This window comes from Cebus imitator, unplaced genomic scaffold (assembly GCF_001604975.1).
Source record: "Cebus imitator isolate Cc_AM_T3 unplaced genomic scaffold, Cebus_imitator-1.0 Scaffold400, whole genome shotgun sequence".
Lineage (NCBI taxonomy): Eukaryota > Metazoa > Chordata > Mammalia > Primates > Cebidae > Cebus > Cebus imitator.
In genome coordinates this window covers 1,292,990-1,309,175 of record NW_016107715.1, presented here as the reverse complement: position 1 = coordinate 1,309,175, position 16,186 = coordinate 1,292,990, and the positions used below count along the sequence as shown (strand labels likewise).

Here is a 16,186-nt window from a genome sequence, read left to right as displayed (position 1 = left end):
GCTTTGATAGGAAATAAAAAATTTTCTAATTAGTTTAGTGATAGCTAATTGAAATTTTCTCATATATATAAATTTTACAGTAAGAAAATCAAAATTTAAAAATGAACCCAATATATTGTCATATTTGTTAAACTTTGTCTTAAATCAACTATTATAGGTATTCTTTATTTAATAGTAATTGCTCAGATATTTTTAATCTCATGAAGAAAAGAAGAAGAGTTATTTTTTCAAATTAAAAAAGATTACAATATATCACTCTCCATACCATCTTTTTATATATGAGGTCAGAAAAGCAAATTTTGATAAAAGCATTGATTTTGTTGAGCAAAAGAATCCAACATCTGATACCTTCCTACATGAATTATTCATTTTGTTACAGAAGAAATAAACCCAAGATTGTTGGAACAGCATATTATTCCATTGCACTTGCATCTGGTTTTACGGATTTGTTCCCTATAGCCTACAGTATATGACAGGTTTTATCTCCTTCCTGTCCCTTATATTCACAAGAGTGCAATTTTATTCCCTAAAGCCTAAATAAGCCACATTGTTACATGACGTTTTTATATAACAAATTTTTAAATTGACAAATTATATCCAGATTTCTGAAGCAACTGTCAAAATTATTAAAATATGACAGTTTTCTAGGAGTTTCTTCCAAATGTGTTCATTCTGAAACATATATTAGGTATAAATTACTGTTAATATAATTAAATCTGAGAGAGATGGAACTGCATCCCTAGTCTCAAAGGGTTAAATAAAGACAAACAGGGTGGTTTTAAGTGTATCATAATCCCTTAGTTTATCCTTCATGCTCTGTAAACTTATTATTTCTAAAGACAGTCACATCATTCGCTAATGGTGACCCATACAATATGAAAGTAGAAACAGATCTGAAAATAGTAATATGAAGAAAAGTGTAAGTTATAATTTCAGCCTGAGTAATTTATAATTTTATCACATGCAATAAAATACAAGTTGTTAACGGACAATCAGAAGACCACTAAGTTTGTTTTTTTCCTTTGTATTACTATTCAATAAATAATTTAATAAATTTTGTTTTCCCAGGTGGTGATATGAATAGATTAATAACCACATTATATGTGTTTTCCTTCTTACTGCTATATACTTTCAACTTAAAAATTACTTCAGAACAAATAGCGTATCTCTCCTGTGTTGAAAATAACTCAACTCAGCTGACGGCTGAGATTAGTTCTTATTTCTCTCTATTTGATATATGATCAAGAGAACCACGATTACCAAGAATAATACAACAGAATAATAAGACTATATCAGGAATTGTCAAAACTATTAATTCAACAGTCCAAGTCACATTTAATGCTCGAAGGCAATTTCAAACGAAGTTAGCAGACACTTCAGGTTACAGACTAATTATATCTCAGTTTCCTTAGCAGGACATCTATGAAAATACCAACTCAGGAAGTTACACACTGCTGGATACTTTAGGATATTCAGTTTCAACACTAATATCTAATATGTTGCATAAGCAGAAATAATTATATAAAATGTGTATGTCTATTTGCTGCTATCATATTATACATCATTTTATAGTATATTTCCGTTATTTTGTTAATTTAACTATGATATAACACTTAAAAGTTTCTCTGGTTATTTTTATTTTTTCTTAGATTTTATGGACACTGTAATTAAAATATGTTAATTAAAATTTTAATACTAATGTTGGATTTTCATAGAATTTTCAATGAAGAAAATATACTAACTATAACCCTATGTGTACCTATATTAACTATACCCCTAATAGGTTAGTCCTGTGTATCATATTATTGAAATTAAGTCATTTCAATATGAATGTACACACTGAGTTGGTTGATTGCTATAATTTCAGTTTCACTCATAAGCAGATGGCAGATAGTTCATTAGAAAAAGTGGAAAAGGCAGCACAATGTTCTAAACTCTAATCAGGTAACAAAAATTTACCTTAATGTTTTACCACTTTTTATTATCTCTTACCAATAACCATGATGAAGCCATCATCTATTTCCAAAATATTTCATGGAAATAAATACACCTCTTTCACATATATAAAACCCACAGAATTTCAACCCTGATTCTATTTCACATATTTCTTCCTCTGCCTCAAATTAACTGATCCATTAATAGGGTAGATACATTCAAACTATATTTTTGTGTGTGGATTGAGAAAAACAATGGTTTACATTTTTTTTAGTATTATCAGAAGTTTCATGTGTACCATTTTTAGTTTCTATCTATCTGTACATTTTTCCGTTACCGTTACTTCCTCTGGCATTGTACTACTTGAAGAATGTGAGGCAGTTGCAACAACTAAAGAATTAAATGTTATAAATACAACTTTTTCAAACCCTTTGAACAGGAAAGAGAGGAAAAACCCAGTACAGATAACTATATAACTTTGCCCTTTATGGGTTTCCTTTAGATTATTTGTTAAAAAGGAAATTATTAAATTTTCATGTGCTCTGCAGAGCCTAGTCTTGGTTTATAAGATGAGAAGAAAATAAAATATTATTAACTGTTTCATTGCCAAGGCATAGTCATTATCTGCCCGTGTACCTTGGAAGAATTCTTAGTGCCCTCGCTGTAGTTTCAATGCCTACGTCCAAGGTCATGAAATCGCCAGCTTTATTCTGTGCCCGCAGTCATCATGTGGAGCAGTGAGCACAATTACAGAACATTTGTGCAGCCAGCTTTGCACAAATCTCTTTCTCTCTTTTCTTAATATTAAATAAATTCTCTGTAAAATGATCTGCTGGATCATTTTACTCAGCCAGCATGTCTGAACACCTGCCTTACAATTTTTAAGGTGATTATTTAAAATTGAAAATATCATTAAAAGTCATTCTTCTGTGGAATTTCTTTGAAGAAAGTGGATTATAGAGTAGCAGAGATGTATAAATTGGGCAAGGAATTCAAATTCTTGGGAAAGCGTGCCTGCTTTTTTTATACTGAGGCGAATGCAAGTTTTAAGCAGCAATCCTGTCTGGTTCCCTCCTGGAGCCATGAAACAATTTATTTTCATTGGTCACAGCACCTTCCTGAAAAGACTGCCTGCTAACCAGAGTGTGGGGAATGATGCCCTGTAAAAAAAGCAGAAATCGCATCCTCTAGGGAGATTCTGCCAGCCACAGTGAGGACTTGTCCACACTCTGATCATAAAATTACACATGCAAGATGCTTTGGCTCTCTTTCACATCATAATGTCCTCCTCTTATTTTATCCTTCATCTTTTGTCATTGAATAAAAACAAACCTAGATGATTTTCACTTGATATAAAGCCACGTATCACAGTTAAATATTAAACAAATATCACACGCTGAGTGCTTTGTGAAACTCCTGCAAGTAAGATCATAAATGCATATTACCATTCTCTTCTTCTCTCTCCTCCCCAAATATATACCTTGGCAAGGCAAAGGTAATTCCTGAGGAATTTTCTTTTAAATATTTTTATTTTAGCTCTTTTTGTCTTTTAAGGCAGTTGAGTATCTCTGGGTTTTGAAAATATCAATGTCTTTGCAGGGGCCTACAGCTCTAATACAGGGTAAGTAAAAGAACATTTTACAATTTTTATGTTTTAAAGTTTTAAATATGCTGAAGTACATACAAGTTTGGAACTCTCTCAAGAGTCAGAGTTTACTACCACCTTAAATGGATCACCTTATTTGACTTATTTGCTGTTAATTGCATTCTGATAGCATGATGGTTTTCAAGATCTAAAACCTATGCTATTTCAGCAGTAAGGGCTTCCATATGAAAAATATAGTAGCAACATAACATATAGAGAGCACACAAAAATGTAAATGAACAAAGCAAGTATTTAGTTTTCCTAGCCTATGTTAGAATAAAGTGTTTACTTTTTTCACTTCTATATCATGTCCCTCTAATAACAATTTCATTCCATCAAAACCCATTAACTGTTTAAATTATTGTACTGCTATTTAAAATCAATAAGGAAAATGTTTAGCAGGGTAATACGCCAACTAAGTGATTTCAGAAATCTTTAAGACGTTTTTCTCTGAAAAAATTTCATATTTTGCTTCAGAAATCTCTCATTCGTTAATGTTTTTGAGTGCACTGCTTGGTCATTATAATAATCATTTCATGTTAGTTTTGCTTAAGAAAAAGTACATATTTGTGACTCACCAAACATATTTTTGATGATAAAAACACAGAAATATAAATCCGGACACCTTCCAATTTACTTTCATTGAGGTGCAACTAAGCAAGCAGAACAGGATGTGACTCTGCCTTAGGAAGAGACTTGTCAACACACTACTGATGACTCAGGCAAATTAGAGGTACATTACCTTTGAGAGGTCCCCAGCCTCCAAATAGAAGCAGATAACAAACACATTCCACGTAACCCAGAGGACTAGCCAGACAGCATACTGTAGAGAAGCAAGAGAGAAATAACATATAATTAACTTGGAATCAGTTGAGTTTGATTCAAATAAAACTAGAACTTTTACACACCTAAATTATAAGATTAGTGGGAAAGATTAGATACTGTTTCTTTCTAAGAAACAGGGTTAGATATACGTTTATTGAGTTTGTTTGGTTTTTTTTTGAGATATGAAGTCTTGCTCTGTTTCCCAGGCTGAAGTGCAGTGACACAATCTCAGCTCACTGCAACCTCCACCTCCTGGGTTCAAGTGTTTCTCCTGCCTCAGTCTCCCGAGGAGCTGGGACTACAGGTGCGCCACTGTGCCCAGCTAATTTTTGTATTTTTAGTAGAGATGGGGTTTCACCATGTTGGCCAGGCTGGTCTCGAACTGCTGACCTCAGGTGATCCATCAACCTTGGCATTCCAGTTACAGGTATGAGCCACCGTGCCCAACCCTAGTGCTATATTGTTTTAACAGGAAGAGATGATGATGTAACATAATCATTATAATAAAATGGCAACATGTAGTGAAAATGGAAGTATTGTGTACTTTTAAACAGCTGATCATTCCATTCTTATATAAGCCATGGAGTTTGCTACTACTAATAAGCCTGTTTTATATTTAAGTAAATTTAATTGTAATAGGTCATATTACTTAAAGATAGCCAAAGAGCTTCTAAGTGACAGTGTCACAGGTTAGGTTCTGCATTCTTATTCTGTATATGCTATTTATTTGCATGTAACCCATTATCTTTCATATTCTTTCATAAGATTAATTTTGGTGACTAAAACAGAAATTTTTCAGCTTGATTTTTAACTAGAAGTATAATTTACATTTATACATACACATAAATGTAACTAAGTATAAATGAAGATTCCAAATTTTTATATTTTCAATGTACTGTATAATATTGAAGTAGTGCCATATATATCACATGAATACAGATAAACATGTATAGCATTTAATAAGTGTAAAATATGATTTTAGTAATGAAACTAAAAAGCTTCAGCATTGACATTTTTAAATACAATATCAGAAAGAATGCTTGCCGGTGAAAAAATTTCAGAGAATTTGATATGTGTAATAGTGTTTTCATTAGCTCATCAGCCATTGCTGAAATCTTAGTATCCTACTACTTTGACTTTTAGTAAGTAGTGTTCATTTAGCTCTCCATTTTAAATCATGTGGGAAAAAATGTCACTGCACAAAGGACATGATAAAGCATATAATCAGTCATGCTTTCTTTCTCCCTTATAATCACTTAAGTCACTGAAACAAACTTAAATGTCTCCTTAGGTCTCTGTTCTATAACTGAAGTTCCTCTCTTGCTACAGCTTGCTTAGCTCCCTGATTCTGTCTCTAGATCCAGCCCTCAACCCATAGAGCTTCTCAAATTACTTATTTTGTCTTGGAACATTTAGTTTGCCCAAACATTATACTCCATTGAGCAACACACACATTAAACATTTAGATGAAACCATATCCTTTAGAAAACAGTTGAGTCATCATTTATTGTTACTCCTCACATAGAGCTCTCACTCCTCATACTACATGAATGATCACAGCAATCCAATAAAAACCAGGTCTGGGAGGGAAGAATGGGTTCTGCATCTGAAAATAATAAGATTTTCTCCGTACTGCTACTTATTCATTGACTTACAAATATTGTCTTAATACCTATTTTGTCCAAAGTACTAAGTTAGGAACCTAGGAATAAAAACAAAAACTAGAAAGTAGTCTTTTAAGGAGCTTACTATTGTGTGTTGCAGAAAATACGCAAATAATCAAATATGAGACATTTCAGAAGAAATTAGTAGAAACAAAGTTTATTGCAGCACTAAGTAGGGCTCAGCCTTGTTTGGCATCATGCAGGAGGTGATATTTGAATTTTCCTTTAAAAAAAATGATAGGTGGTAAGAAATGCACCTAGGGGAAAGTAAAAGTATTCAAGAATAAAGGGATAACATACAAAAAGGCACAGAGGTGGGAAATAACTTTTCATGTGCATGGAATAGCAAATAATATATGTGTCTGGAATCTAGGATGACTCCAGAGATCAACTGAAATACATGGCTTGAAAGATAACAAGGTGCAAGATCACGAACATGATTATGGAGGATCTTGAAGCATAAAGATGTTGTAACTCACCTCTAAAGGATGGGAACAATTGGCATTTGTTTAGAAGGGAAGTGACATGATATCCTCTTGTTCCACTTTTTAAAAATTCACACCAAAAAAAAGTGTGCTAGTAGGTATTAGGAGGGAGGATCCAAGATGGTGGATTAGACACCACTCCAGTGAACAACACCCAGTGAAAGAGACACGTAGAAACCCAGAGATCTCCTAGCTCCAACCAAGCTACCAGGTGCATTTCAACGGGTCTGGTCCAAGGGTGCACAAAGCCCACTCAGGGCAGACCGAGGCGGGGAGGGGTGCTGCTTCACACAGAAAGTGCATCTGACCGGCAAGTCTCCAACTCTGGCGTTCCGGTCTAGATAAAGCACTTCTTCCAAAGCCTCAGCAATACACAGAACAGGGGATCTTTGCCAGTCAAGCGCCTGGAATTACAAGTGCGGAGTTGAATAAGAGTCTGGAGACTGAGCTATCACCCCCTCCCCCAACCCAGAGAGAGAGGAAGCTGTAAGCCAGAGCAGCTCGGTGGCCCCTACCCCATGACCTGAAGAGAGAGAAAGCTGAAAGGGGGAGACTGCCGGGTGTGGCTGGGTGGGTCCCTAACCTCCCCAACAAACCCCAGAGGGCTGAAGCTCTGACTCTAGTGGGTTGCGTAGCTAGTGCCACAGTCTGAGATGAATGCTGAATGATCCAGCCCAGTGGAGAAAGGGCACAACCCACCACTAGAAGGGTGGGAATGGGCTACATGTTTTAGCAAAAAAACACAGAAAGCCTACCTAGCAACGGGACATCATTCTTGACAACCCAGCAGCCCCTACAAGTCAGCAGAAGAGGCGGGACTAATCTCCCAGCATAAACAAAAAAGACACAGGAAGCTTCCCTAGTAACCTGAAGGAGTCCCTAGAAACCGAGTAGTGCCCACACAGGCAGACAAGTGACCTCTGACACCACAGCCAGGCAAATCCACAAAGATGGGGAAAAGCCAGTGCAAAAAAGGTGAAACCATCAAAGACCAGAACACCTCTTCTCCTTCAAGTAATCACAATTCCTCAACAACACAGGATCACAACTTGACCAAGAAGGAGTGCGAAGAATTGATGGAAAGAGGATTCAGAAGGTGGATAATAACAAACTTTTCAGAGATAAAGGAACATGTTCTAACTCAATGCAAAGACACCAAAAACCTTGAAAAAAGGTTAGACTAAATGCTAACTAGAATAACCAGCTTAGAGAAGAACATAAACGACTTAATGGAGTTAAAGAACACAGCACGAGAACTACACAAAGCAAACACAAGTTCTAATAGCCAAATTGATCAACCAGAAGGATATCAGAGACTGAAGATCAACTCAATGAAATAAAAAGATAAGGCAATACGACAGAAAAAAGAGTTAAATGAACAAAGCCTCCAAGAAATATGAGATTATGTGAAAAAAACTAATCAACGTTTGATCAGTGTACCTGAATATGATGGGGAGAATGAATCCAAGCTGGAAAACACACTCGAGTATATTATCCAGGAGAACTTTCCAAGCCTAGCAAGGCAGTCAAAATTTCAAATTCAAGAAATATAGAGAACTCCACAAAGATATTCCTCAAGAAGAGCAACCCCAAGGCACATAATCATCAGATTCACCAGGGTTGAAATGAAGGAAAAAAGCTAAGGTCACCCAGAGAGAAAGTTCAGGTCACCCACAGAGAGAAGCCAATCAGACTCACAGCAGATCTCTTGGCAGAAACTCTACAAGCCAGAAGAGAGTGGGGGCCATATTCAACATCCTTAAAAAAAAAGAACTTTCAACCCAGAATCTCATATCCAGCCAAACTAAGCTTCATAAGTGAAGGAGAAATAAAATCCTTTACAGACAAGCAATTATTGAAAGATTTTGTCACCACCAGACCTACCCTACCAAAGCTCCTGAAAGAAACACTAAGCATGGAAAGGAACAAGTACCAGTCACTGCAAAAGCAAACCAGTTGGCAAAGACCAAAAATGCAATGAAGAAAATGAGTCAACTAATGAGAAAGAAAACCAGCCAGTAACAAAATGGCAGGATCAAATTCACACTTAACAATATTAACATTGAATGTAAATGGCCTAAACGCCCCAATCAAAAGACACAGACTGGCAAACTGGATAAAAAGTCAGAACCCATCAGTGTGCTGTATTCAAGAAACCCATCTCACATACAAAGACACACATAGACTCAAAATAAAGGGATGGAAGAAGATTTACCAAGCAAACAGAGAACAACAAAAAAGCAGGGGTTGCAATCCTAGTCTCTGATAAAATGGACTTCAAACCAACAAAGATCAAAAGAGACAAAGAAGGACATTACATAATGGTAAAAGGATCAATCCAACAGGAAGAGCTAACTATCCTAAATATATACGACCCCAACACAGGAGCACCCAGATATATAAAGCAAGTTCTTAATGACCTAAAACGAGATTTAGGCTCCCACACAATAATAGTGGAAGCCTTCAATACTCCACTGTCAATGTTAGACAGATCAACGAGACAGAAAATTAACAAGGATATACAGGAATTGAATGCACAGCTGGACCAAGTGGATCTAATAGACATATACAGACCGCTCCACATTTTTCTCAGCACCACATTGCACTTACTCTAAAATTGACCACATCATTGGAAGCAAATCACTCCTCGGCAAATGCAAAATAACAGAAATCATAACAAACAGCCTATCAGACCACAGCACAATCAGACTAGAACTCAGGATCAAGAAACACACTCAAACCCACACAACAATTTGGAAACTGAACAACTTGCTTCTGAATGTTGACTGGATAAACAATGAGATGAAGGCAGAAATAAAGATGTTCTTTGAAATGAACCGGAATGAAGACACAACTTACAAGAATCTCCGGGACACCTTTAAAGCAGTATCGAGAGGGAAATTTATAGCAATAAATGTCCACCAGGGAAGAGAGGAAAGATCTAAAATCGACACCCTATCATTAAAATTGAAAGAAATAGAGGAGCAAGATCAAAAAAATCTCAAAAGCTACCAGAAGAAAAGAGATAACTAAGATCAGAGCAGAACTGAAGGAGATAGAGACACAAAACACCCTTCAAAAAATGAATAAATCCAGGAGCTGGTTTTAGGAAAAGATCAACAAAATAGACAGACCACTAGCCAGATTAATAAAAAAGAAAAGGGAGAAGAATCAAATAGATGCAATAAAAAAAGATAAAGGGGATATTACCACTGATCCCACAGAAATACTAACTACCATCAGAGATTACTACAAACAGCTCTACTCACATAAACCAGTAAACCAGAAAGAAATGGATAAATCCCTAGACACTTGTACTCTACCAAAACTAAACCAGGAGGAAGCTGAAACCCTGAATAGACCAATAACAAGGGCTGAAGTAGAGGCAGCAATCAATAGCCTACCAAAAAAAAAAAAAGTCCAAGTTCAGATGGGTTCACAGCCAAATTCTACCAGACGTACAAAGAGGAGCTGGTTCCATTCCTTCTGAAACTGCTAACAAACAATACAAAAAGAGGGAATCCTCCCTAACTCATTTTATGAGACCAACATCATCCTGGTACCGAAGCCAGGCAGAGACTCAACTAAAAAAAAAAAAAAAACTTTGGGCCAATATCCATGATGAACATTGATGCAAAAATCTTCAATAAAATACTGGCAAATGGATTGCAACAGCATAACAAGAAGCTTATCCATCACGACCAAGTAGGCTTCATCCCAGGGATGCAAGGCTGGTTCAACATATGCAAATCCATAAATGTAATCCATCACATAAACGGAACCAAAGACAAAAACCACATGATTATCTCAATAGATGCAGAGAAGGCCTTCGATAAAATTCAACAGCCCTTAATGCTAAAAACTCTCAATAAACTAGGGATTGATGGAACGTTTCATAAAATGATAAAAGCTATATATGACAAACCTACAGCCAATATCATACTGAAAGGGCAAAAGCTGGAAGAATTCCCTTTGAAATCAGGCATTAGACAAGGATGCCCTCTCTCACCATGCCTATTCAACATAGTATTGGAAGTTCTAGCCGGAGCAATCAGGCAAGAAAAAGAAATAAACAGTATTCAGTTAGGAAAGGAGGAAGTCAAACTGTCTCTATTTGCAGATGACATGATTATATATTTACAAGACCCCATCGTCTCAGCCCAAAATCTTCTCAAACTGATAAGCAACTTCAGCAAAGTCTCAGAATACAAAATCAATGTGCAAAAATCACAAGCATTCCTGTTTACCAATAACAGACAAACAGAGAGCCAAATCAAGAGCAAAAACCCATTCATAATTGCTACAAAGAGAATAAAATACCTAGGAATACAACTAAGAAAGGATGTAAAGGACCTCTTCAAGGAGAACTACAAACCACTGCTCAACAAAATAAAAGAGGACATAAACAGCTGGAGAAACATTCCATGCTCATGGTTAGGAAGAACAAATATCATGAAAATGGCCATACTTCCCAAAGTAATCTATAGATTCAATGCTATCCCCATCAAGCTACCAATGACCTTCTTCAAAGAACTGGAAAAAAACACTTTAAACTTCATGTGGAATCACAAGAGACCTCGCATAGCCAAGATAATCCTAAGCAAATAGAAGAAAGCCTGACGCATCACACTGCCAGACTTCAAACTATACTACAAGGCTACAGTAATCAAAACAGCATGGTACTGCTACCAAAACAGAGACATAGACCAATGGAACAGAACAGAGATCCCAGAAGAAACACCACACATCTACAACCATCTGATCTTTGACAAACCCTGCAAAAACAAGCAATGCGGAAAGGACTCCATGTTTAATAAATTGTGTTGGGAAAACTGGCTAGCCATGTGCAGAAAGCAGAAATTGGACCTTATCTGTCGCCTCATGCTAAGATTAACTCCACATGGATCAAAGATTTAAACATAAAACCTAACACCATAAAAACACTAGAAGAAAACATAGGCAAAACCATCCAGGACATAGGTATAGGCAAGGACTTCATGACTAAAACACCAAAAGCCTTGGCAATAAAAGCCAGGATAGACAATGGGATCTAATTAAACTCCAGAGCTTCTGTACAGCAAAAGAAACAGTCATTAGAGTGAATCAGCAACTAATAGAATGGGAAAAAATTTTTGCAATCTACTCATCTGACAAAGGGCTAATATCCAGAATTTACAAAGAACTAAAACAGATTTACAAGAAAAAAACAAACAATCCCATTCAAAAGTGGGTGAATGTTATGAACAGACACTTTTCAAAGGAGGACATATATGAGGCCAACAAACATATGAAAAAATACTCATCATCACTGGTCATTAGAGAAATGCAAATCAAAATCACACTGAGATATCATCTCAGTCCAGTTAGAATGGCGATCATTAAAAAGTTAGGAGACAACAGATGCTGGAGAGGATGTGGAGAAATAGGAACACTCTTACACAGTTGGTGGGAGTGTAAATTAGTTCAACCATTGTGGAAGACAATGTGGCGATTTCTCAAGGATCTACAAATAGAAACTCCATTTGACCCAGCAATCCCACTATTGAGTATATACCCAAAGAACTATAAATCATTCTACTATAAAGACACATGCAAATGTATGTTCATTGCAGCCCTGTGTACAATAGCAAAGACCTGGAACCAACCCAAATGCCCATCAATGATCGACTGGACAAAGAAAATGTGGTACATATACACCATGGAATACTATGCAGCCATAAAAAATGATGAGTTTGTGTCTTTTTAGGGAGTCGGATAAATCTGGAAACCATCGTTCCCAGCAAACTGACCCAAGAACAGAAAGCCAAGCACCATATGTTCTCACTCATAGGTGGGTGTTGAACAACGAGAACATGTGGACTCAGGGAGAGGAGCATCACACACAGGGGACAGTTGGGGGGGCTAGGGGAGAGACAATGGAGGGTGGGGAGGGATAACATGGGGAGAAATGCCAGATATAGTATGCACCTAAAGTAAAATAATTTTTTTTAAAAAGTGTGCTAGTAAAGAGTACAACACAAGAACACAGATGATTTCTTGAAAATGGACGTCTTGATTTCTAAAAGTGCATTAGACATTTTATTTACTTTTATAAATGGCATCTTCATTGTCTGAATTTTGCTAAATATAGAAAGAAAAAAGTAATCATCTACCTTTGTCAATTTCACATGATCTAATTCCATATATAATATCCAGTAGTAGTTATAAAACTTTTAAAAATATGTGTTGAAACAAGACCAAAATGTGAACAACAAAAAAAGACAGTGTAATTTAATCAACCAGCATTCACAAGGCCGAGAATTTGGATTGGTTACTTTCACTTATTAACTGTGTGACCTATGTCTGTAACTTCCATCTCTCAGTCATTCTCTTTTCACCTAAAACTTGATGTTGAGACTATGTTCTATATATACTCCAGTGCTTCTGTTATAGTCAAATACTATGTAATAATTATTATGGGATAAGAAGAGCTATTCAGCTGTGTCTCTTCTTCTTCCCTCTTTATACCTCTACAGTTCTTCTGGTTCTCATAATATTTACATCATTGAAATGCTCCTGGTTGGTCCCTAAGCCACCAGACACCAAATTCCTACCTAGGGCAAGTGAACTTTTTGCAATATTATCAAGCCGATCATCTAACAAAAACGCCTCACTGGTTGGCCAATAGAAGTGAATCTAGCCAACATTTACGTTGCTGTGTGATCTCCCTCTGTCTATTCATGAAACTCTCTCACATATCCCCTCAAATTCATCACTGACAGAAATAAGAAGTGCTTATAGTATGGCTAAAAAAAAAAAAATCACACCTTGCTCTTTCCTTTGTTTATAGGACCCTCCCATGATAGCCCTTCCAACCCCCCATGCTTTTAAGTTCATTTGTTAGCTTGATGCATCTCTTCTGGAAGGTGTTTCTTAACCTCTTCTGTTAAGCTCTGCAGAATCTTTTTCCCAGGACAGGTTATGTACTCTCATTCTGAGACTTCATCTCAAAATAAATAAATAGAAGTAATCCTCAAAGCTTTATTTATTAGGATATTAAAAAATATACTTCCAACATCATTTTTTTTAATGGGATCTCACTCTACCACCCCGATGGAATGAATGGCACAATCTTGGATCACTGCAGCATCAACTACCTGGGCTCACATAATCCCTCCACTTCAGCCTCCTAGGTAGCTGAGAGTACAGGTATGCACCAGCATGCCTGGTTAGTTTTTTGAATTTTTTGTACAGAGTTTCTCCATGTTGGTCTCAATCTTCTGGGCTCAAGCTATCTGCCTGCCTCAGCCTCCCAAACTTCTCATATTAACTAATATAAAACATTGTTCCATCATATAGAACTTGCAAACCAGACTTGTTTCCTTAATGCAACAGATTATTCACTAGATTAAGGGTGTTTTGATATATTAATGCCATTATTTATAGATGAATAGTATTTCATGAAATCAAACTTTCTTCATTTGTCTTCACTAAAATAACAATTTATTATTTCTAACTTAGCACAACACATAATTAAAAAGCATTTTCTATATCTTGCTTCATGAGTTGCTTTTTTAAAAATATCTTTATTCATTTCTTTACTTTTTAGAGAAGGCATCTGACTCTGTTGCCCAGGCTGGACCCAGTGCAGTGGTGGTACCATGCCTCACTGCAGCCTTGAACTCCTGGACTCCGTGATCCTCCTGCCTCAGCCTCCTGAATAGCTAGGACTACAGGCATGTGCCACCATGCCCAACTATGAGCTGCTTTTTGACAGTATTTATTGGCAATTATTTTGGAGTACAGTATAATTTTTTATCCTCTTTTTCCACAGTAATCTGGAAAGATACGTACATAAAGAATATAGTAAATGTTCCTTTCATATCTTTGCATTTACTTTCATTATTTTCATTTAATTGTATACTTCATTACAATCCAGTTAGTCTCACAATCCACTATACTTCAATATGGATTTTAAAAAAAATCACTGTCAGTGGTGTAACCCGTTTAATGAACACAGAAATCCACACTAGTGGATTGCTACAGAGGGTAACTGCTACTTGTGCATCACTATCCAAAGGCAGGACTTTATTTGATTTATCTCATTTAACTTACCTTTCTTATCCCTCCTATCTTAATCCTCTTATTTTCTTTTTTTATTCTTTTCTACGTATTTTTCTCACTTTAGTAGCTGGCACTTTTCTACATCAGATATTCTGTAATTGGATTTTACCTAGTTGCCTAAACAGTGATGAAGATTTTGTATTGCCTTATAATTTGGCTTATGATTTTTTCCAGTAAACCTTATTGTTCACCCTGCTCTTAAAATTACTCAGCATAGTTATTTAAGAGTATAAAAATGGCTACAAATTTCTTCCTAGTTGCTACAGCTAGTTGATGTGACATAATTGACAACCATTCAGTTTGAGTATAATTGGAAAAGATGTTCTGCCCTGGAGAGATGACCTAATATAATAACAAAGTATTACAATTGCTAGATATAACCTAACTTGTAGTTTTCTGTTATAAAACTAATCTTGCTTTGGCCTCATTTTTTTCTTGTGAAGAAAATCTTATATTTTATGTTTCAGATAGAAACTCTGAGATATTATCTGTGATGAGAGAAAAATTATATTGCATGATGAAATTCACTTTTAAGAATTGATTTCTGAAGCATCAGGTGAACCATTTGAGAGATTAATTGAACTTGAGAATCCAGTGAAATGGTTAGAACTATCAGCTAAAAAAGTAACTGAATCATGATGGTATTTGTGGCTCTAATGATGAAATCAAATTAGCTATATAAAATAAAAATTAGTTAAGGCTGTTAATCACAAAAGGTCAAAATATTGGTTAGGTTCAGAGACACGGCCCTATTATAGAGAGGTAGACCAAGGTAGTATAAGACTAAAAGGCTGATAAACATTTTGTTAAAAAATAAACAAATCCTATATTAATGACACTGCCAATGCTTTGCCACTTTCCTGTCTTCAATAAAGCTGCCACAAATTAAAGTCTAAAGTTTTTACAATAGAAAGTACGTTTAACTTATGCAAAGTATATGAATTTTAGCATAGTTTTTCAGGTTTTCATGTATATACGTACATATAGCATTTTAATTTCTATTGGAATCATATTGCATTTATAAATTATTTTGAGGAAAACTGAACTCTATGCCTTGTATTTGAAAATAATCTCTTCTTGAACTATTCTGGAATAAGGAGGCTATTATTTAAGAAAAATGAATTTTCAAATCTTTTTCACAAATTCACAATGATTCCACAATCACTTTCAGAAAGAAACACATTAAATTGCAGAAGCAAACATGACTTGAAATGGAGATTTAAATGTATGATTTGACTGGCTTTCTAATTTCTTGTTTCTTTTTCCTTTCTGTCCAAGGAGAGAGAAACACATTGAAATGATGTATTCAAAGAGAATATTCCATTTTTTTCAAGTAAATACTTCTATATATTTTCAATTCAGGCATTTTTTAAATACCAGAAGACTTCTAATGCAAAATATTGCTAAATGAAATCTTGAATAATAACTACATTTTTTTTTCTAATTATGTTTCACTTTAACTTGCACAGCAGAAGAAACAGTCATTAAAGTGAATCGGCAACCAACAGAATGGAAAAAATTTTTGCAGT

The 16,186-nt window shown here is 35.6% G+C and overlaps 1 protein-coding gene across 10 annotated transcripts in view; it reads right to left on the bottom strand.

The window, feature by feature from the left end:
* Positions 1 to 16,186, bottom strand: part of NKAIN2 (sodium/potassium transporting ATPase interacting 2) — a 1,029,496-nt gene that overhangs the window by 479,352 nt on the left and 533,958 nt on the right. For all 10 annotated transcript variants that reach the window (XR_005196898.1, XR_001819114.2, XR_005196899.1 and 7 more), the window contains one exon: positions 4,323 to 4,403. Coding sequence is in view for 5 of the 10 variants with exons in the window: in XM_037731456.1 (XP_037587384.1) it covers positions 4,323 to 4,403 (81 nt within the window). In the remaining 5 variants the exon portion in view is untranslated. The remainder of the gene's footprint in view (positions 1 to 4,322; positions 4,404 to 16,186) is intronic.